The following is a 22992-nucleotide window of genomic DNA, read 5'->3' on the forward strand; positions in this document are numbered from 1 at the left end:
GATAAGAAGCAGGGCAGTGACCATCTTAGAAAGAATTCCACGCAAATCAAGTTTTGAAAGTATTAACACCTAAAGAGTTATATATACACCTGTATTTCCAAGATTCAATTAAAACTGAGTTGTTGGATATACAGGATCTTACACTGTGAATGTGTGTGTGTGTGTGTGTGTGTGCAGAAAACATTTTGACTTGTGAAAAAAAGTTGTTGATAAGTACATTGGTATAAATTATGTTCCCTTTTTAGAGAGAATTAAATGCTGAATTATAAATTGCCCTTCTGACTGAATGTTTTATGCCTTGAAGTATTTAATGACTTGAAAATATATTTCACTTGCCCTAAAATTTTTAGTTTCACTCTACCCATGAACATCTGTGTTGATCAACTGACCATTTTGAAATTTAAGATAATATTTATCCTTTTGGGTATAGTCTTACTATTTTGATTAGAAAAGTATTTTAGAGAAACCTTATTTTGCTTATGAGCTTTATGTTAACATTTTTCAACCAGCAAATATTTATTTTATTTAATGCATATTTTATTTCTTTTTCAATGACAGGGATTTTTGCCGTCAGGATGAAAACTGTGATTATTACTTTAGTGTGGATGCAGATGTTGTTTTGACAAATCCAAGGACTTTAAAAATTTTGATTGAACAAAACAGGTACTATATATTATGCAGTGTCAATTTATTTTTAAAATTATAATTATTTTCTGTATCTACGTGGACATGCTATAATTACTTGTCTGTGTTTAGCAAATTGAGGGAACTCACAAGAAATTATTTTCTACACCTTATAAACTTTCAATTCTAAGTAATTAGTTTTCTTTTAAAGAAGTCAAATAGAAAACAACCTGATGAAAATTTCAAAATATTCAATATTAGTTACAATCACAAATGTGATGTTTATCAATTATGTTTGACCTATTTTTCTATTTAAAGCTAGATGAAATTGTGATCTATCTAAAAATAGAATTGTCTTATTTTCCACAGATATTTTCAAAGTAGAATTTCATAAAACTTCTGACCTAGAAAGTTATTACAGAGTTGGAAGTTCTTAGAATATGAAAGAAATTTCAGAGGTACATATTATTCCACAGCCTGATCTGTGATTTTGTTTAGTACTGAACTAATTATCTCTAGGCAATACCTGTTTTCATTTAACTGAATTGAAATGGGTAAAAGGCACCATCTATACCGGCTTATAATGATATTAATCTTCATTTATAACTACTACTGCTACTACTGTTAATACTCTCACTAATACCCCACCTTTAGTGAGTGCTTATTAAGTGCCAGGTATTACTCTGTATATGTTCACATATATTAACACAATTATTTCTCTTAACAAATAGAATGGTTAGCAATGAAATGTTAGAATTACTGTTTTCATTTTGCTGAATAAAATATGTAAGAAGTCTATTATACTCCATTAATCCATCGTTTGTGTAATTTGTCAATTTGAGAATTCAGTTATTATTTCAAAAGCTAAAACCTCTCAGTATTAATCTTCTAATTCCGTACTGAAAACATTGAGGCACACAGAAGATGGATTTTGATTTTCAGTGTCTCTTTCCCTAGCTCTGTCAGGCAGCTAAGATTATAAATTACAAGATTTTTTTCTATTAAATATTTGATCTTGTTAGTTATCGACATTGAATTATCATTCATTCCTTAGATTAGCATAATATGTAGATTCTAATTTATGTTTTTATTTCCAGTATTGTAGGTATTCTAAACAAAACAAAATGTAAATGTATCTGGTTAACGTTTTATTCTAATAGGAAGCAGGAAAAATAAACTACAATCATTATTTTGCATGAAGTGTATTTACAGACTGTGTGTCATTTTTCCATGGGTAAGAGAAAGGGCACACCTGGTCTTCACAAGATTGGAGGGTTGTGAAATAGGTTTTTTTGTGGAAATAGTTGGTCTATAACCTTCCTCTTGGAGGAGTTGTGTGAGATTTTCTTCAAAATTGTGTGACACCATTACAATTTACTTCATTTTAAAAATAATTCTAACAGAACTTCAGATTTTGTTACCTCATTTGGAAAATGTTGACACATTATAAATTAGATTTCCTTAAAAGAAATCTGGCATGTTTTGAATTTGTAACATATACTTGTCTTAAAGGGGCAGCTTTCCTGGTAGGTAGTGAGACAGCATGGTATAGCAGTCACCTTTTATTTTGTTTTCTAAAATAGTCAAAAGACCAGAAAAATGTTTAGTGTTGCCAGGGCTAGCACCCATTTTAAAATTTTTAACCCATTTTAACCCATTTAACCCATTTTAACCCATTTTAAAAGTTAAAAAAAATAAAACGGAAACATACTTTAAAGTAATTCAAGGCTTAACTTTAGGAAAACTGGCCTACTTACAAATATCTCAGCCCATCTTCATACATTTTTTTATTCAGCAAATATTTATTGGATACCTTAATGCACCAGGGACTGTTACGTCTGCCTAATAACAATGAAAATATTTGATTTCATTTAGTATAATTTTCGAAATACTAAAATAACTAAATAATTAAGGTAGCTATACTTTTTGGATATAAGTATGATACTTTTAAAAGTTGTTTTTATACTTTCATTTGCATTTTCAATTACTTTTCCTTTCTCATTAGTCTTTTTTTTTTTTTTTTTTTTTTGCGGTACGCGGGCCTCTCACTGTTGTGGCCTCTCCCGTTGCGGAGCCCAGGCTCCGGACGCGCAGGCTCAGCGGCCATGGCTCACGGGCCCAGCCGCTCCGCGGCATGCGGGATCCTCCCGGACCGGGGCACGAACCCGTGTCCCCTGCATCAGCAGGTGGACTCTCAACCACTGCGCCACCAGGGAAGCCCTCATTAGTCATTTTAAAAAACATCATTGAAAGTCATCAATGTACTTATTTTTAAAGAAAATGAGGGGAGGAAATTCCTCTCTTTTATTTTACATTTAGTGTTTTGGACTAACTACATGTGTGCTAAATGAACTTTATTGTTTTCTGTGTCATGTTAAGCCCAAAACACATAATTCTGTGGCAATTAAAAAGTAAATAATTATCTGGATTTGTTTTTCTCTCTTCTCTTTAGAAAGATCATTGCTCCTCTTGTAACTCGTCATGGAAAGCTGTGGTCCAACTTCTGGGGGGCCTTGAGTCCTGATGGATACTATGCTCGATCTGAAGATTATGTGGATATTGTTCAAGGGAATAGAGTGTAAGTTACTTGATTTGATCTTTTAATGTAAAATACTTTTATCTAAAGATATGGTCTTGTTAATATTATATTGAATTTTCAAACATTTTTTATCTCTTTATGTTAAATGGAAATTTGAAGACCTGGAGACCACTTGGGATCCTGCAATACTAGTGTAAAACTAATATTTAAAAAATTGTTCTTAAAGCTGTAAATCTTCAAAGGCACAAACTCTCAGTTGTGGGAAATACTAAAAGGCAATGTATGATTACCATGGGTAGTCATCTTATGGTTGTTAGAAGAGGAATATTCTTTAAAGTTTGGAAAGGGAATTTAGTTTAGCTAATTTCTTTAGTGGCTAGGGTGAAGGTTGTTTGATAGCTTATAAAATTTTATAAATGAGCAAACAAAAACACCAACAATCAAACCTTCCAACATTTCCTTTTGCAAGAATTTTCTGTGTAATATAGCTAATATTCTGCTTTAAAGAGAAATTGCTCTGCCAGTATGATTTCCATTTCTAGAGTTTGAAAAGAATATACTTATTACAACGTATGTGCATCACTGATATTTATTTCAGAGACAACAATTGATATTTTTTAAACTAAAAATTAATCACACCTGAAGTAGTTTTTTTGCTAAGGTAATATTAAGGAAGAATGTATCCTGTTTTTCATACAGATGGTGGACCAGAGTGACTGAGACATTAAGTGCTTTGCCTAATTTCTCAGATACATCAGCTCAATTAAAAAGGGTTAAAATGTAGGGGGAAAAAAAAAACCCACACTTCTTGTTGAACAGTTGAGTGGTAAAGAGACGTTTTGCTTGTGAAAATAATAATAGGTGTAAAAGCAGTAATAGTCAATTTGAATGATGTAAACGATAAAGGCTTTTGTTAGCTGCAGTTAAGAAGCATGATAACTGAGAAAATACTATTAAGATCATATTCTGTTGTTTCAAAGTACGTTAATTGATTCTGGAATGATCAGGATAGACCACATGCCCGATATTGTCTGTGGGTATAGCGGGAATAAGGCTTCACAGAAGTAGAAATAGAGAACTCACATTTCATTTGTTTTAAGCACTGATGTTTTTCTGTCCAACCTCCTGTAATTGTTGTCTAAAGTGTAAGGAAAAGAATAAAATAGAGGTTTTTGATTTAGTTAATAGAAGAACATACCTTATGTATAAAAGCTACGTGAAAGAATGACATCTTGTGACGTGTGTGTGTGTGTGTGTGTGTGTTTTCCTTTAAAATTGAAACAGTGCACACTCTACCATACCAGTGATTAATTTCTGAATTCAGTGGACACATTGTATATTTTTGATTGGCCATTTCCTTTGAGGCTCATCTAGTAAGACAAAATGTTGTTACGTATATTGCTTTCAATTAACTACATTTCCTTGGTCAGGATCTTCCCTTTCTGTGCTCTAAAAGCAAAGGTATATCCCTTCAGGTGAACCTCTATTATATTGTTTTTATGAAATGAGTCATGTTCAGAGTAAGGAGACAAGTGTGGGAAAGAATAAAGGACAAAATAAAGTGTCTCCCAACACTCAGGTACTTCTAGCTCTGTTTCTTTATATCTTCCTTTTTCTACAGACAATTGAGATAGCTTAATGAATTTCAAAAGGCTATATTTTAGGAGAATTTTAGGCTGTATTCAGTGATATGCTGGTAAATGTCTAACAACTAGTTCTTTGGGTTGGAGGATGCCCTGATTTGTAGTGTTAGCCCAGTTCTGTGTTCTGAATAGTTCTACCACGGCTGATTTCAGGCTTCCAATGTGAAGTCAGAAGGGAAGCCAAATGCTCTGGGGAGCCAGTGTGAGCTGGCTGCAGTATGCCACTGGCTGGATGTGCTATTTTTTGCTATCAGGCTGCTTAATCTTAAATGTACAACAGAATATTATACTCTAGCTGTATCAACAGAATGAGGGATGACAGCCAAAATGCCAAACATATCAATCTTTTTTTTTTTTTTTTTTAGGATCATTTTATTTATTTATTTATTTTTTTAAACATCTTTATTGGAGCATAATTGCTTTACAATGGTATGTTAGTTTCAGCTTCACAACAAAATGAATCAGTTATATATATACATATGTTCCCATATCTCTTCCCGCTTGCGTCACCCTCCCTCCCACCCTCCCTATCCCACCCCTCCAGGCGGTCACACAGCACCGAGCTGATCTCCCTGTGCTATGCGGCTGCTTCCCACTAGCTATCTACCTTACGTTTGGTAGTGTATACATGTCCATGCCTCTTTATTGCTTTGTCACCGTTTACCCTTCCCCCTCCCCATAGCCTCAAGTCCATTCTCTAGTAAGTCTGTGTCTTTATTCCTGTTTCACCCCTAGGTTTTTCATGACATTTTTTTTTTCTTAAATTCCATATATATGTGTTAGCATACGGTATTTGTCTCTCTCTTTCTGACTTACTTCACTCTGTATGACAGACTCTAGGTCTATCCACCTCATTACAAATAGCTCAATTTCGTCTCTTTTTATGGCCGAGTAATATTCCATTGTATATATGTGCCACATCTTCTTTATCCATTCATCCGATGATGGACACTTAGGTTGTTTCCATCTCTGGGCTATTGTAAATAGAGCTGCAATGAACATTTTGGTACATGACTCTTTTTGAATTATGGTTTTCTCAGGGTATATGCCCAGTAGTGGGATTGCTGGGTCATATGGTAGTTCTATTTGTAGCTTTTTAAGGAACCTCCATACTGTTCTCCACAGTGGCTGTATCAATTTACATTCCCACCAACAGTGTAAGAGGGTTCCCTTTTTTCCACACCCTCTCCAGCATTTATTGTTTCTAGATTTTTTGATGATGGCCATTCTGACTGGTGTGAGATGATATCTCATTGTAGTTTTGATTTGCATTTCTCTAATGATTAGTGATGTTGAGCATTCTTTCATGTGTTTGTTGGCACCCTGTATATCTTCTTTGGAGAAATGTCTATTTAGGTCTTCTGCCCATTTTTGGATTGGGTGGTTTGTTCTTTTGTTATTAAGCTGCATGAGCTGCTTATAAATTTTGGAGATTAATCCTTTGTCAGTTGCTTCATTTGCAAATATTTTCTCCCATTCTGAGGGTTGTCTTTTGGTCTTCTTTATGGTTTCCTTTGCTGCGCAAAAGCTTTTAAGTTTCATTAGGTCCCATTTGTTTACTTTTGTTTTTATTTCCATTTCTCTAGGAGGTGGGTCAAAAAGGATCTTGCTGTGATTTATGTCATAGAGTGTTCTGCCTATGTTTTCCTCTAAGAGTTTGATAGTTTCTGGCCTTACATTTAGGTCTTTAATCCATTTTGAGCTTATTTTTGTGTATGGTGTTAGGGAGTGATTTAATCTCATACTTTTACATGTAGCTGTCCAGTTTTCCCAGCACCACTTATTGAATAGGCTGTCCTTTCTCCACTGTACATTTCTGCCTCCTTTGTCAAAGATAAGGTGACCATATGTGCGTGGGTTTATCTCTGGGCTTTCTATCCTGTTCCATTGATATATATTTCTGTTTTTGTGCCAGTACCATACTGTCTTGATTACTGTAGCTTTGTAGTATAGTCTGAAGTCAGGAAGCCTGATTCCTCCAGCTCCATTTTTCGTTCTCAAAATTGCTTTGGCTATTCGGGGTCTTTTGTGTTTCCATACAAATTGTGAGATTTTTTGTTCTAGTTCTGTGAAAAATGCCAGTGGTAGTTTCATAGGGATTGCATTGAATCTGTAGATTGCTTTGGGTAGTAGAGTCATTTTCACAATGTTGATTCTTCCAATCCAAGAACATGGTATATCTCTCCATCTATTTGTATCATTTTTAATTTCTTTCATCAGTGTCTTATAATTTTCTGCATACAGGTCTTTTGTCTCCTTAGGTAGGTTTATTCCTAGGTATTTTATTCTTTTTGTTGCAATGGTAAATGGGAGTGTTTTCTTGATTTCACTTTCAGATTTTTCATCCTTAGTGTATAGGAATGCCAGAGATTTCTGTGCATTAATTTTGTATCCTGCTACTTCACCAAATTCATTAATTAGCTCTAGTAGTTTTCTGGTAGCATCTTTAGGGTTCTGTATGTATAGTATCATGTCATCTGCAAACAGTGACAGCTTTACTTCTTCTTTTCCGATTTGGATTCCTTTTATTTCCTTTTCTTCTCTGATTGCTGTGGCTAAAACTTCCAAAACTATGTTGAATAAGAGTGGTGAGAGTGGGCAACCTTGTCTTGTTCCTGATCTTAGTGGAAATGCTTTCAGTTTTTCACCATTGAGGACGATGTTGGCTGTGGGTTTGTCATATATGGCCTTTATTATGTTGAGGAAAGTTCCCTCTATGCCTACTTTCTGCAGGGTTTTTATCATAAATGGGTGTTGAATTTTGTCAAAAGCTTTCTCTGCATCTATTGAGATGATCATATGGTTTTTCTCCTTCAGTTTGTTAATATGGTGTATCACGTTGATTGATTTGCGTATATTGAAGAATCCTTGCATTCCTGGAATAAACCCCACTTGATCATGGTGTATGATCCGTTTAATGTGCTGTTGGATTCTGTTTGCTAGTATTTTGTTGAGGATCTTTGCATCTATGTTCATCAGTGATATTGGCCTGTAGTTTTCTTTCTTTGTGACATCCTTGTCTGGTTTTGGTATCAGGGTGATGGTGGCCTCGTAGAATGAGTTGGGGAGTGTTCCTCCCTCTGCTATATTTTGGAAGAGTCTGAGAAGGATAGGTGATAGCTCTTCTCTAAATGTTTGATAGAATTCGCCTGTGAAGCCATCTGGTCCTGGGCTTTTGCTTGTTGGAAGCTTTTTAATCACAGTTTCAATTTCAGTGCTTGTGATTGGTCTGTTCATATTTTCTATTTCTTCCTGATTCAGTCTTGGCAGGTTGTGCCTTTCTAAGAATTTGTCCATTTCTTCCAGGTTGTCCATTTTGTTGGCATAGAGTTGCTTGTAGTAATCTCTCATGATCTTTTGTATTTCTGCAGTGTCAGTCGTTACTTGTCCTTTTTCATTTCTAATTCTATTGATTTGAGTCTTCTCCCTTTTTTTCTTGATGAGTCTGGCTAATGGTTTATCAATTTTGTTTATCCTTTCAAAAAACCAGCTTTTAGTTTTATTGATCTTTGCTATCGTTTCCTTCATTTCTTTTTCATTTATTTCTGATCTGATTTTTATGATTTCTTTCCTCCTGCTAACTTTGGGGTTTTTTTGTTCTTCTTTCTCTAATTGCTTTAGGTGCAAGGTTAGGTTGTTTATTCGAGATGTTTCCTGTTTCTTAAGGTAAGATTGTATTGCTATAAACTTCCCTCTTAGAACTGCTTTTGCTGCATCCCATAGATTTTGAGTCGTCGTGTCTCCATTGTCATTTGTTTCTAGCTATTTTTTGATTTCCCCTTTGATTTCTTCAGTGATCACTTCGTTATTAAGTAGTGTATTGTTTAGCCTCCATGTGTTTGTATTTTTTACAGATCTTCTCCTGTGATTGATACCTAATCTCATAGCGTTGTGGTCGGAAAAGATACTTGATACAATTTCAATTTTCTTAAATTTACCAAGGCTTGATTTGTGACCCAAGATATGATCTATCCTGGAGAATGTTCCATGAGCACTTGAGAAAAATGTGTATTCTGTTGTTTTTGGATGGAATGTCCTATAAATATCAATTAACTCCATCTCATTTAATGTATCATTTAAAGCTTGTGTTTCCTTATTTATTTTCATTTTGGATGATCTGTCCATTGGTGAAAGTGGGGTGTTAAAGTCCCTTACTATGAATGTGTTACTGTCAATTTCCCCTTTTATGGTTGTCAGTATTTGCCTTATGTATTGAGGTGCACCTATGTTGGGTGCATAAATATTTACAATTGTTATATCTTCCTCTTGGATCGATCCCTTGATCATTATGTAGTGTCCTTCTTTGTCTCTTCTAATAGTCTTTGTTTTAAAGTCTATTTTGTCTGATATGAGAATTGCTACTCCAGCTTTCTTTTGGTTTCCATTTGCATGAAATACCTTTTTCCATCCCCTTACTTTCAGTCTGTATGTGTCTCTAGGTCTGAAGTGGGTCTCTTGTAGACAGCAAATATATGGGTCTTGTTTTTGTATCCATTCAGCCAATCTGTGTCTTTTGGTGGGAGCATTTAGTCCATTTACATTTAAGGTAATTATCTATATGTGTGTTCCCATTCCCATTTTCTTAATTGTTTTGGGTTTGTTATTGTAGGTCTTTTCCTTCTTTTGTGTTTCTTGCCTAGAGAAGTTCCTTTAGCAGTTGTTGTAGAGCTGGTTTGGTGGTGCTGAACTCTCTCAGCTTTTGCTTGTCTCTAAAGGTTTTAATTTCTCCATCAAATCTGAATGAGATCCTTGCTGGGTAGAGTAATCTTGGTTGCAGGTTTTTCTCTTTCAACACTTTCAATATGTCCTGCCACTCCCTTCTGGCTTGCAGAGTTTCTGCTGAAAGATCAGCTGTTAACCTTATGGGGATTCCCTTGTGTGTTATTTGTTGTTTTTCCCTTGCTGCTTTTAATATGTTTTCTTTGTATTTAATTTTTGACAGTTTGATTAATATGTGTCTTGGCGTATTTCTCCTTGGATTTATCCTGTATAGGACTCTCTGTGCTTCCTGGACTTGATTAACTATTTCCTTTCCCATATTAGGGAAGTTTTCAACTATAATCTCTTCAAATATTTTCTCAGTCCCTTTCTTTTTCTCTTCTTCTTCTGGAACCCCTATAATTCGAATGTTGGTACGTTTAATGTTGTCCCAGAGGTCTCTGAGACTGTCCTCAGTTCTTTTCATTCTTTTTTCTTTATTCTGCTCTGCAGTAGTTATTTCCACTATTTTATCTTCCAGGTCACTTATCCGTTCTTCTGCCTCAGTTATTCTGATATTGATCCCACCTAGAGTATTTTTCATTTCATTTATTGTGTTGTTCATCGTTGCTTGTTTCATCTTTAGTTCTTCTAGGTCCTTGTTAACTGATTCTTGCATTTTGTCCATTCTATTGTCCATTCTATCTCCAAGATTTCGGATCAACCTTACTATCATTATTCTGAATTCTTTTTCAGGTAGACTGCCTATTTCCTCTTCATTTGTTAGGTCTGATGGGTTTTTATCTTGCTCCTTCATCTGCGGTGTGTTTTTCTGTCTTTTCATTTTGCTTATCTTACTGTGTTTGGGGTCTCCTTTTTTGCAGGCTGAAGGTTCGTAGTTCCTGTTGTTTTTTGTGTCTGTCCCCAGTGGCTAAGGTTGGTTCAGTGGGTTGTGTAGGCTTCCTGGTGGAGGGTACTAGTGCCTGTGTTCTGGTGGATGAGGCTAGATCTTGTCTTTCTGGTGTGCAGGTCCACGTCTGGTGGTGTGTTTTGGGGTGTCTGTAGACTTATTATGATTTTGGGCCGCCTCTCTGCTAATGGGTGGGGTTGTGTTCCTGTCTTGCTAGTTGTTTGGCATAGGATGTCCAGCACTGTAGCTTGCTGGTCGTTGAGTGAAGCTGGGTGCTGGTTGAGATGGAGATCTCTCGGAAATTTTTGCTGTTTGATATTATGTGCAGCTGGGAGGTCTCTTGTGGATCAGTGTCCTGAAGTTGGCTCTCCCACCTCAGAGGCACAGCACTGACTCCTGTCTGCAGCCCCAAGAGCCTTTCATCCACAGGGCTCCTTAATTTGGGATGATTGGTTGTCTATTCAGGTATTCCACAGATGCAGGGTATATCAAGTTGATTGTGGAGCTTTAATCCGCTGCTTCTGAGGCTGCTGGGAGAGATTTCCCTTTCTCTTCTTTGTTCTCACAGCTCCCAGGGGCTCAGCTTTGGATTTAGCCCCGCCTGTGCGTGTAGGTCGCTGGAGGGCGTCTGTTCTTTGCTCAGACAGGACGGGGTTAAAGGAGCCGCTGATTCGGAGGCTCTGGCTCACTCAGGCCCGGGGGTAGGGAGGGGCACGGAGTGTGGGGCGGGCCTGCGGCGGCAGAGGCCGGCGAGACGTTGCAGCCTGAGGCGCGCCTGTGCGTTCTCCCGGGGGAGTTGTCCCTGGATCCCGGGACCCCGGCAGTGGCGGGCTGCACAGGCTCCCCGGAAGGGCGCGTGGCCAGTGACCTGTGTTCGCACACAGGCCTCCCGGTGGCGGCAGCAGCGGCCCTAGCCGCTCTGGGCGGCCCTAGCCACGTCCGTCTCTGGGCTCCGCACCCCTAGCCGCAGCCCGCGCCTGTCCCTGGAGCTCTCTCAAGTAGCGTTCTTAATCCCCTCTCCTCGTGCACCAGGAAACAAAGAGGGACGTAAAAGTCTCTTGCCTCTTCGGCAGTTCCAGACTTCTCCCCGGACTCTCTCCCGGCCAGCCGCGGTGCACCAACGCCCCGCAGGCTGTGTTCACGCCGCCAACCTCAGTCCTCTCCCGGCGCTCCGACAAAAGCCGGAGCCTCAGCTCCCAGTCCCGCCCGCCCCGGCGGGCGAGCAGACAAGCCTCTCGGCTGGCAAGTTCCGGTCGGCCCGATCCTCTGCGCTGGAATCTGTCCGCTTTGCCCTCCGCACCCCTGTTGCTGTGCTCTCCTCCGCGGCTCCCAAGCTCCCCCACTCCGCCTCCCGAAGTCTCCACCCGCGAAGGGGCTTCCTAGTGTGTGGACACTTTTCCTCCTTCACAGCTCTCTCCCGCTGGTGCAGGACGCGTCCCTATCCTTTTGTCTCTGTTTAGTTTTTTCTTTTGCCCTACCCAGGTACGTGGGGGGTTTCTTGCCTTTTGGGAGGTCTGAGGTCTTCTGCCAGCGTTCAGTAGATGCTCTGTAGGAGTTGTTCCACGCGTAGATGTATTTCTGGTGTATCTCTCAATCTTAAAATGAAGTTTATGTAGGGAGATAGTGATTTATCTCATAGTACGTAGTGTTTACCAAGTAATCTCATGTATATATATGTGTACATATGTGTCAGATATCATTAAATGTGTTTGCATTTGTAACTTGATTCAATAGTTTATATCTGCAAAATTTAAAAACATAGAAGGCATTTATTTTAAAAAAATAAAGCTTTGTATTTGTGGTACTTTGGAACATCTTATCTTTACTTTCAGAGGGATATGGAATGTCCCATACATGGCTAACGTGTACTTAATTAAAGGAAAGACACTCCGATCAGAGATGAATGAAAGGAACTATTTTGTTCGTGATAAATTGGATCCTGATATGGCTCTTTGCCGAAATGCTAGAGAAATGGTAGGGTATACAATAATGGCTTGCTTGAATGTCTCTATAAGATGGCTTGCTTTCCCAGTTGATGTGTCATTTGTTTTAGTGCCCTTTTTCTTTCTAATTTGTAGTACTAGCCAATTTTTTTGGTTCTGTATTGAAATACTGGAAGCAATTATGGAGAATAATTTACCTGTGGAACATTTACCTATAGAAACAACTTGAAAAAAGTTAGGCTTGGTGCTTAGGTTAACTCATAAGCAACAGTAAGATTTTCAATAATAAACATAGATTTATTACGAATCAGCTTTGCATTTTTAAGAATTTGCCTTTACTTTCATTTGAAATTCAATAGTTAAAACCTGACCTAATTAAAGTTAACTATATGAAGCCTGGGTGAAATGATCAGTTACACATTTAAGAAAAACACACTTTTGTCCTGAAGTCAATGTCCATAATTTTTCTATCATTATTAACCCCATACTCTCAAAAAGTAGGTTCCTTACCACTAATCTGGGAGAAGGATCGAAACATGTAGTCTATTTAATCTATGTGAAAAATTAATGATACATTGCTATTCTACAAATGTACTTTCTTGATAAAACTTAAGTGATTGCAGAAAATAGTTTGTTTTTCAAAATGTGTTAATACATCTTAAAACATTTATAGTTTTCTGTTTTAAAATGGTTGGGTTATTTTATTCAAATTTATATAAGCAAATGTGATTTTGGAAAAAATCAGGAAAGTTGGCAAGTACTTTTTTTCTGGTTTAATAAGGCATGTATTGTTTGAATATATTTGTTTTTCCTATAAACTTATGTCCATTGTTATATTGAATATACTCAGTACTTGTGATTGTAATTTGTGCTCATGTTTGGCTAATTTGACTCAACAGCGCATCCTGGAATGGCCATTCTTACACCTTTTTCCTTTCTCTTAATTTTGTATCTAATGAAAATTCTACTAAGGAATGAGCTTGGATTTATGTTTGACCAACAGAAAAAAAAAGGGCTGGAGTTGTTTCTTTGTGTGCGCTGTAAGCTTTGCTTGTTCTGCATGTTGTCTGTGAAGGACATTTCAGAATGTCAGCTTTTGATCAAAGGCTGCTATTTTTATTTACCTAAGAATACCTGAGAGAGTGGGTGTGCAGGTCAACTTACCCAATCCTTCTCTTCATTTTAGACTTTACAAAGGGAAAAAGACTCCCCTACTCCGGAAACATTCCAAATGCTCAGGCCCCCAAAGGTGTTATTTTTATTTATTTTTACTTGTTTTGGTTTATTTAATTTTATTTATTTAATTAAAATACTAGATATTGTCTAGAAGTAAAGTTTAAGAGTCTTCTTTCCTTTTAGCTTGGTGTAAACGGTCGGTATTCATTGGTTCTGAATCTGTATATGTATGTGTGTGCTTTGCATGTTGGGGTACACATTGTGTGATATTCACTTCTTAGTTCTTTGGGCTGATTTAGATTTTATGGTTGACAAATGAGAAAGTTAAATCCAAATCACTTTAACTAGTTTTTCCAGTTTTTGTTTTTTTAAGGGAGAGAAGAAGTAGGAGTAAGTATAAAGTACATCCTGATTAAAATGAGATTTGGGTACTCTTCACCATTTTTTTTTTTATTACTAACTAACTCTTTTACTATTAAAACAGGTACAAAAAGAAACAACCTTACCTTAATGGTGTTTGCCACGTTTATTTGGTTTGGGGCAAGGACAGGAGACTGATTTTCTTTAGCTGCCTCATAATGCAGGAGTAATTTCTGTGTTCAGTCTCTAAATATCAGGACAATAAAAGTATGAAATAGACTGACAAAATAAAATTGATCTTTGAATTCTTGTTTAAAAATGTGATATCTTCTTTGAAAGGGAAAGAAGCCGAAAGAGGTACAATTAAGTGCACTTTGGTGTCTCAAAAATATTTCTGCTTTCAAACAGGAATTCTTTTTCCTTGATGTCTACATTTAGGACCAGTGAGAAAGGGACAAAAACAGTTCTTCTTCTTTTTTTCAGTTGAGTGTCAGTGCTATCAATTAGTTTTGTGTGGTGTCTGAATTCATAATTAATGAAAATTTTATTTTTTATTTTAAATCATGCATGTTTTATATGAAAAATAAAAATGCATGTTCCTGAATGAGATATAAAAGTTGAAATTAATATCTTCTGTATATCTTTCCTATGGTTAAATTTATGTTCTTGTACTTTCCTCCAAGATGATTAATACTATTATTTTTTGGCATATAGGGTGTGTTTATGTACATTTCTAATAGACATGAATTTGGAAGACTATTATCAACTGCCAATTATAATATTTCCCATTATAACAATGACCTCTGGCAGATTTTTGAAAATCCTGTGGTATGTATTTCATGCTCAGCTTCATTTATTACTTATTTTCCTATAACTCTAAATGGATGTAAATCAGTTAGGTTAATAATATGAAAATATGGTAAGAGGCTTTAAAAAGGTATCTTTAATTATATTTTTTAAGGCATAATTATATTTCTTGACTAAGAACTTTCTTTTTAAAGACATGAGGTTTGGGGAAGGGAATTATCAGTTTCTTTGATTTCTCCCAATATCTCTGTTTATATATTCAAAAACTCCAACAAATTTTTAATCACAATTTCAGAGGAAAATGTTTACAAGTAGCTCATGTATGACAATATTACATTTTGACTTTCAGGAAAAGAATTCAAAAAGTTAGTTTGTGAAAATGGATTTTATTTTATCATTTTGTTTGTTTTTTATAACAATTTTGTGAATGTACACCAAAGATAGCTAGAGAAAATTGCAGAGTAAGTGGATTCAGCATATAAAGTCTTAAGTTGAGGAAATGATTTCCTTTTGAAGTCCAAAATTATTTCTTTTCTGAAAGATTTGAATCATGTAGACATTAATTCCTTTTTTGTCTTACTGGGTTGGTTTTCTTTAGTCAAGTTGGCACAATTATTCAAGGGAAAATACTCTCTCTAATCTCTGTAATACTACTATTTATGGTTTTCTCCTTCCCAATAGTGAAAGTTTTAAATTACAAAGACTCAATCCACCTGATGAGAATTGTCTTTTATTTTGTAGTAGTTGACTTTTGAGAATAGTAAATTTAATGGTCTCTGGAACTCTGTTGAAGGAAAAAGAATATCTTTTGACTTTTTTGGGGTATTTTAAAAATACTTTTGTTTCATTTTAGCTGCGTATCTCCATCTTTCACAGGAGTAGAATTGAAAAGAGGCATTTTTTAAATGGTGAGGGTAGAATTACATATTTTACTTTGGCACTGAATCTCTTGGTATTTTGAGAGACAGAATTATTTGATTTCTTGGGTAATAAATAGTTTCCTGAAAAAAATTTCCCAAGTTATATCCTGTAGATATTTGTGTGAGAATTCAAATCTTTAGAGATTTGAATATGCAATGAATATATCAGAAATAATAGGAACTGCTTTTCTTTCCATGCTTTGTTTTTGGTAAATTAGCCTGACTGACATGCCTCATGAGGGGTATCCCATAGCAAAATATTTAATGATTATCCCATTATCAGAACTTCTAAGAAATTAGTAAAGTCATTTTGTTCCATGACATTTGAAAAGCAGTCTAAAATGAAAAGTTAATATTAATGCTTTAATGTAAAATCTTAGGAGCTTGTTTCTTTAACTTCAAAAAATCTATAATGATGCCAGGAAAGGATACTTAAAAATATTTAAAGGTTCTGAAATGTTATGTATGATTATTTACTGCTAATTTTCCCCCATGTTTTGGAATCAGAGAACCAATTAATATTAAAGGGAATAATGAGATAATACAGTAATTTCATCCTTATAATTATATACTATGTATAAATTAAATTTGTTAAAGAATTTGAAGATAACTTTTATTCTTCCATATCAAAAATTTCTGAGTTACACGTAAGCAGAGATATGCAAAACCAAGAATGGCAAATAAATTATCAGAGCCCTTCTGAATTGTGGCCTGAAAAGATATATTTCAGACAAATATTTTTGAAACGTATTTTGATTGGAATTGTTTTGAGCCCATATCTCAATTCTTTCCTGTTTGCTCACTTAATTTGTACTTTGCAAGGAGAAAATTAAGAATTTTGTTAAATGGTCTAAATATATGTAAGAAAAGATCGTTTTGGATATTGACTCATATTTTAATATATACCCTTTAAATATTGGGCTTTTAAATAAAACACTTGACCCAGGAAAAGGATTCCTTAGCTGATATTGACAAAAATTGATGTATCTTAGTGTGTGGCTTACGTGTCAGTGATTGGACTAAGAGAAGATTCAGGTTCATGAATTAGTATGAAGAGGAGCTATTTTTCAATATATGGTCTTATACCTTAATTTCAGTAACTAAAAGATATGAAATAGTAACCCCATGATCATTCTTTGATACACATCTAAAACTGAAGGCAGAAATTTTAAATACATTTAAAAAAATCAAAATTATTTTAGAGTAATTCACTACAAAATTATAAGTAAGGCCAAGTTGATTAATATTTTTACGAATTTTAGTAATTTTTACTGATTGAGTTTTACGAACATTTGTTGGTAGGATTATGTTCCTTATCTTTCACTTTTAAAACACACATATTTACCTACACCTATTTATATGCATAGAATATAGTATACAAATATAGTGACTATAAGATTACTCAAATTTTAAAATCCTGAGTTATAAAAGTCCGTAAATAAAAATTTTGCCATTCATAAAATGATGTGAACATACATAGAATCAGGCAAAGTTTAAAAAACATAAACTGTGGTTTCTGAAAATTCCCACTTTGTCTACTACATGTAGTCATTTATAAATTGCTTGAGCAATTTCTAAAGTGCATGTACTTTATATTTTCTATTAAAGTATTTATGAAAAGGTTTTTGCTGTAATCTGTGCAATTGATATTTTTGTAGGACTGGAAGGAAAAGTATATAAACCGAGATTATTCGAAGATTTTCACTGAAAATATAGTTGAACAGGTTTGTTTTAATAATTACTATGATATGTAGAGCATTTTTGCTATATTTTCCAGCAGGGAATATTATTAATGCAATACTGCTTTAGCAGCAGATGTTGTGAAAGTGGAGAAACTTTATCCTTTAGGTAAAATTCATATGACTTAATTACCAGTTTTACAGCCTTAAGGGTCATACAGTTGTAAACATGTAGAAAAATGAGAATTAACAATAATTTTAAGATCATGCCATTTTTTTAGCATACTCCCAAATGTTATAGCTATCTCAAAAATAAGGAATTCTTGGCAGATCTCTGGTGTAGGCCTCTTTCAATGAAAGTTTATCTTTGAAAGAAATTGAGCTCCAAACGTCTCTTCTCAGAGAGGTCTTTTAAAAAATGAACTCTGTTTGAGGTTAGTGTTCCAAGCTATTGCTAATACTTATTTCAGAGAATGTAACGTGTCTAAAATGTCTTTAATTCTGAGATGCTGTTATTTTGTGTACCATGAGAAAGGAAAAAACTACTGCCAATTAAACTATGATGCAATATTTTCTAGTCACTTAGAATTTTTAATTTTATGCATATTGGAAGAGCTATTTTAGACTTATTAAGGCATATATGTTATAGAGCACTGTATACATAATAGCATTTCATTTCAATGAGTGGTAGTATAAATCATTTAAAAAGATGTTTCAAAAGGCAAGTCAACAGTGCCAACTAAATGTGTGCATGTGCACACACACAGATACACACAAAGTGAGGACAGAATGAATGCCTGACCAAGTGTACATGCCCTGTGGCATTAACAACATCGCTATGGCTGCCTGGCCAACTGTGTCTCTAAGACACGTCTTCATTGCACAGATGTTAAAATGCAAACAAAATAAGTAAATAAATGAAAATTAAAGTCTTAGAAATTGTTTAAAAAAAACCAAAACCCAAACTAGTATTGTTTGTAACAGTACTGTCAGTAATGTTGGGCAAACTTCTTAAAAAGACATCTAAGTGAGATAAATATTGACTATTCTGTACTTTTGAAATGCCATTTCTTAGTAAAAAGACACAAAATGTTATTCTCTTAATGGTGATACCATGTTTTATATATAGCCTTGTCCAGATGTTTTTTGGTTTCCTATATTTTCTGAAAAAGCCTGTGATGAATTGGTGGAAGAAATGGAGCATTATGGCCAGTGGTCTGGGGGAAAACATCATGTAAGTTGTCATTTCACACAAAGAACTAAAATGTGTATGTGGGGCAAGGAGGAGTGTAGATATTTAGAGAAGGTAGAGGAGGCTTGTCCTTTTTGTCTTACATCTCTGAGTCTTAGACCTAAATGAAGGGGCTACCCAAGGCTGTCAAGAGAACTCTTGTTTTTAGCCTAATTCTGGTACTAATTGTTTAATTTAACATTTAATCTATCCGGGCCTCAGTTTCATCTCCAATTATACTGGATAGGCCTTAAGGGTCAGTGTCTCCTGGCAGGGGATGGTAAGGTAATGCCTGTTGTGTGACACTGCTCTTCTCCAAGGTCACTTTTTATTCTCTGCATTTTTGCAGTGAGCTGTAGTGAAAATACCAAGACAAAGTTTCTGTGGTTGACTGCCAAAGCTATTTTTTTGTGTGTAGACATAGGAAGGAGGAATCTGTTTGAATGCCTTTGGTGTAATTCAGTTTTGCATTTACATTCAGAGTCAAAGACTTGGCTGAAAGCATTACTGTAGGTGGTTCAAGGTATTTCTTTTCCTCTGAGAACCCACAGATGCCAGTTCCTTCACAGTACTGAGGAATTTTCGTGGAATGTTCTGGAATATCACTGCCTCTGCTCAATTATATATTCCCCAGCTAGTTAGCTGATCAGGAAGATAGAAGTTCAAAGTATGAGGAAGAGCTTGAAGTCAGCATGTTGTAGGATAATGAAAAGCAATCATGGAAGGACTTTGGGTGCCACAAAATAAAAGTGAGGAACTTGGCAGGGAAAGTTTATTTTCAGTGACAGGTAATCCAAGTGGCAGACAGACAGAATCTATGCCCGTCACCAGCTAAGACTGCCTGAAGGTTCACTGTAAAAACACTCATTTTTTAGGGGACACGGGAAGGCTTTGGCAATCAATCTTATTTACTTTCTCATCATACCTCACATATCTATTAAATAAGTAGGAAAGCAGTCTTACTCTGTAATACTTTGCTTCATCATTGATACATGTGCAAAGCCATGTTATCTAAGTTATTTTGATAGTTTCGCAATTAAAGCAGATGGTACACCATAATTGAACTGTTATTTTTATTGTCTGTTACGATCTTGTGGTTGAAAAAATTCCAAGATAATGTAAGTGTGATTTGCACACAGACCACAGTTTATGATGTCATGAATACTCTTTTTAGGATAGCCGTATATCTGGTGGTTATGAAAATGTCCCAACTGATGATATCCACATGAAGCAAATTGGTCTGGAGAATGTATGGCTTCATTTTATCCGGGAATTTATTGCGCCTGTTACGCTGAAGGTCTTTGCAGGCTATTATACTAAGGTAATTATCCTCCCGTTCCTGCTGCCTACCTCCTACCAGTTTTTACACAAATGTGCTATTTTATATTGTTATTGATAAGCAAATCCATTGATTTACTTTGCTCTTTTAGGGATTTGCACTATTGAATTTCGTAGTAAAATACTCCCCTGAAAGACAACGCTCTCTTCGCCCTCATCATGACGCTTCTACATTTACCATCAACATTGCGCTCAATAATGTGGGAGAAGATTTTCAGGTAATTATGGCTTTTTTTTTTACATTTTTCAAAAGAAATATGTCATTATGAAAGGGCTTTGCCTTATTTTTTTTAGATTCTGCTTAGATATCATCATTTGAATTTTATCACTCATTAAAAATGAAACAAGTTGATACATTTATTGGTCTATCTTTTTTAGGGAGGTGGATGCAAATTTCTAAGGTACAATTGCTCTATTGAGTCACCAAGAAAAGGCTGGAGTTTCATGCATCCAGGGAGACTCACGCATTTGCATGAAGGACTTCCTGTTAAAAATGGAACAAGATACATCGCTGTGTCATTTATAGATCCCTAAGTTATTTACTTTTCATTGAATTCAGTTTTCTTTTGGAATGGATGCCTGGCATGAACATGTCTTTGAAGTTGTGCTTGAGACGATGAGAAGAATATTTAAATAACTTCCACAGAACAACTTCACTTTGGGCCAAACATTTGAAAAACTTTTTATAAAAAATTGATATTTCTTAATATCTGCTCTGAGCCTTAAAACACAGATTGAAGAAGAAGAAAAAGGAAAAAAAAATGTAAAAGCAAATATTTATTTCTATGCCTTATTGTCTCTGAGAATAATAACAACTTTCTGAATTTGTTTTTCAGTTGATAAAGTATTCAGGTACAGATGAACAAGTGACAAATGAGACTAATAATATTTTCTTATTAAAAGGCTGGGAAGAGTTTTATTTATCAACATGTAGACAAAATGGATATACATGAAAATTTCAAAAATTTTAATTTTTGAAATGCTGAAAAACTGGAGTTCTAACTGAATTTGTACGCAACTAATTGTGTAAGTGCTTTTTTGACTGCCTATATAGGTACCTTTTACAGTAGTTACTGAAGGAATACAAAGAACAATATTACACAGTGTTTTTCCTCAAGAAACTTAGTACAAAGTATAACTGAGGTACATATCCAGTGGAAAACATTTCTGTTTAGATTGTTAGACAGATTTTTTTACATTTGCAGTAGAAATCAAGCCTTATGTTCCTTCAGATGAATTTTCCAAGGTAGATTATATTAAGTAGATGTTAGATTTAGGACAGCTTTTGAGCCTTTCGATTTCTTAAAGTACATCAAGTATCAACTTAAGATCAGCAAGTGTCCTTAACTCAAAACAGGGTTGTTGTTTTTTTTATTCTAGAAAATAATGAGGAAAAAGAAAATTTCATTGAGATTAGTAGTAACACTTTATGACTTCTTTTAAAAAACTCTTTTTACGTTTTTAAGTACTTGAATTTTATATCAGGAAGATAAAGTTGGTGAGCCTTTGTTCTTCGCTTTTGCCTTTTGTCTTCCTCCTAATTCTTTTCTTCAGGAGGGTGATTCACATTTTTGTCTTCCCAGCATAGTCTCCATTTTGTCATTCTTACTCTTTTTTTTTTTTTTTTTTGCGGTACGCGGGCCTCTCACTGTTGTGGCCTCTCCCGTTAAGGAACACAGGCTCTGGACGCGCAGGCTCCGGACGCGCAGGCTCAGCGGCCATGGCTCACGGGACCAGCCGCTCCGCGGCATGTGGGATCCTACCGGACCAGGGCACGAACCCGTGTCCCCTGCGTCAGCAGGCAGACTCTCAACCACTGCGCCACCAGGGAAGCCCCTATTCTTCTTACTCTTTTTATTACCTTCCTTTTATCCCACTTTAAGAAATTCCCCAACACCAAAAAATTTGTGACTTGAGTTTTTACCATTACTCTGAGTGAGGTTTAAATATTCTTATTGTAGCTACTGTTTTTAATTTAAAGGTTAAACTTGAAAAAAAGTTTTAAGTCATGGTGCCAAATTTCATTTTTCTAACACCATGTGTTAGAAAATTATGAAAAATAAAATAATTTAAAATAAGTTTCTGTTGTTCTCTTTATTATTGGTGATTTAGCTTTAGAAGAGAATATATGGTGGAGTATACTGAAAGAATATCTGGATGCAATAGGCCGTGATTTTTAAATTTTGCTTGGTACATTTACTGATATCAGAACTTAATAAACATTCTAGTTATTGAATTCCAAATTGAATTGTAGTATCTTCCATTTCAGACTGACGAGAGATTTCATCTAACTTATTTTACAAGTGAGAAAACAGAGACAAAAATATTTATTTGATATATATTGATTTACTCAATGGTGTTTTTCAAGTCCTTACTGTGGGCCAGGCACTGGTCCAAGCACTGAAGGTATGGTGATGAATAAGATGTTATATTACTGGGAGATGGATTTAGGAAATAAGGAGTTGGGTTCTATCGCCTTTTTGTTCTTTATTGGCACTTAATATCCAAAGTAAACTCCTACTATCCATCAACTTGATTGAAGAGATATTTTAATAATTATTTGTGAATTATATTACTATACTTCAGGATGGTATTCTAAATATAAATACTGGTATGTCATGGATACCAACCATTCAGAACAGACTTTGGTTATGAAAAACAGTTCTACCAGTGCAAGCCAGCTTAATGTCCCTTGTGGTACACTTCAGAGGAAGGACATAACCAGATACTAGTTCTTTCCAGTAGTAGGTGGTGACTTATAGTAGCTATTTTAATCTCATGCTATGTTGCCAGAAATTGGATCAAGGCAATCAGCTGAGCACATTTTCTACCTTTCCTCTTTTTCCAGACGTCATGAAATGATATGAAATGTACTTTTAAATAGAACAATTTATCCTGAACATTAAATCTAGTCCTACTGTTATCCTATCAACTATCATCATTATCTTATTACTCATCAAGTATTACTAAGTGCTGATCATAACATGGGCTGGGCACCGTTTTAGAATAATTGGGGCCATTTATTGAGTCCCTACTGTAGGCCAGCTACTTTATGTAGGTTATCTATAATTGTCACAACAATCTCACAGTACAAGTTTTATTCTCTTCATTTTATGGAAGAAAA

The 22992-nt window shown here is 35.4% G+C and overlaps 1 protein-coding gene across 2 annotated transcripts in view; it reads left to right on the forward strand.

Annotated features, from left to right (window-relative positions):
- Positions 1 to 21946, forward strand: part of PLOD2 (procollagen-lysine,2-oxoglutarate 5-dioxygenase 2) — a 114171-nt gene extending 92225 nt beyond the window's left edge. Inside the window, exons 11-20 of one of the 2 annotated variants that reach the window (XM_067737574.1) lie at positions 559 to 663; positions 3077 to 3202; positions 12247 to 12388; positions 13544 to 13606; positions 14608 to 14721; positions 17279 to 17344; positions 18429 to 18533; positions 19705 to 19851; positions 19961 to 20086; positions 20247 to 21946. In XM_067737574.1, the coding sequence (XP_067593675.1) occupies positions 559 to 663; positions 3077 to 3202; positions 12247 to 12388; positions 13544 to 13606; positions 14608 to 14721; positions 17279 to 17344; positions 18429 to 18533; positions 19705 to 19851; positions 19961 to 20086; positions 20247 to 20402 (1150 nt within the window). In that variant the 3' untranslated portion in view covers positions 20403 to 21946. The remainder of the gene's footprint in view (positions 1 to 558; positions 664 to 3076; positions 3203 to 12246; positions 12389 to 13543; positions 13607 to 14607; positions 14722 to 17278; positions 17345 to 18428; positions 18534 to 19704; positions 19852 to 19960; positions 20087 to 20246) is intronic. The other variant, XM_067737576.1, reaches the window with a different exon arrangement.
- Positions 21947 to 22992: the final 1046 nt, after the last annotated feature.

Source organism: Pseudorca crassidens, chromosome 5, assembly GCF_039906515.1.
Source record: "Pseudorca crassidens isolate mPseCra1 chromosome 5, mPseCra1.hap1, whole genome shotgun sequence".
NCBI classification, from domain to species: Eukaryota; Metazoa; Chordata; class Mammalia; order Artiodactyla; family Delphinidae; genus Pseudorca; species Pseudorca crassidens.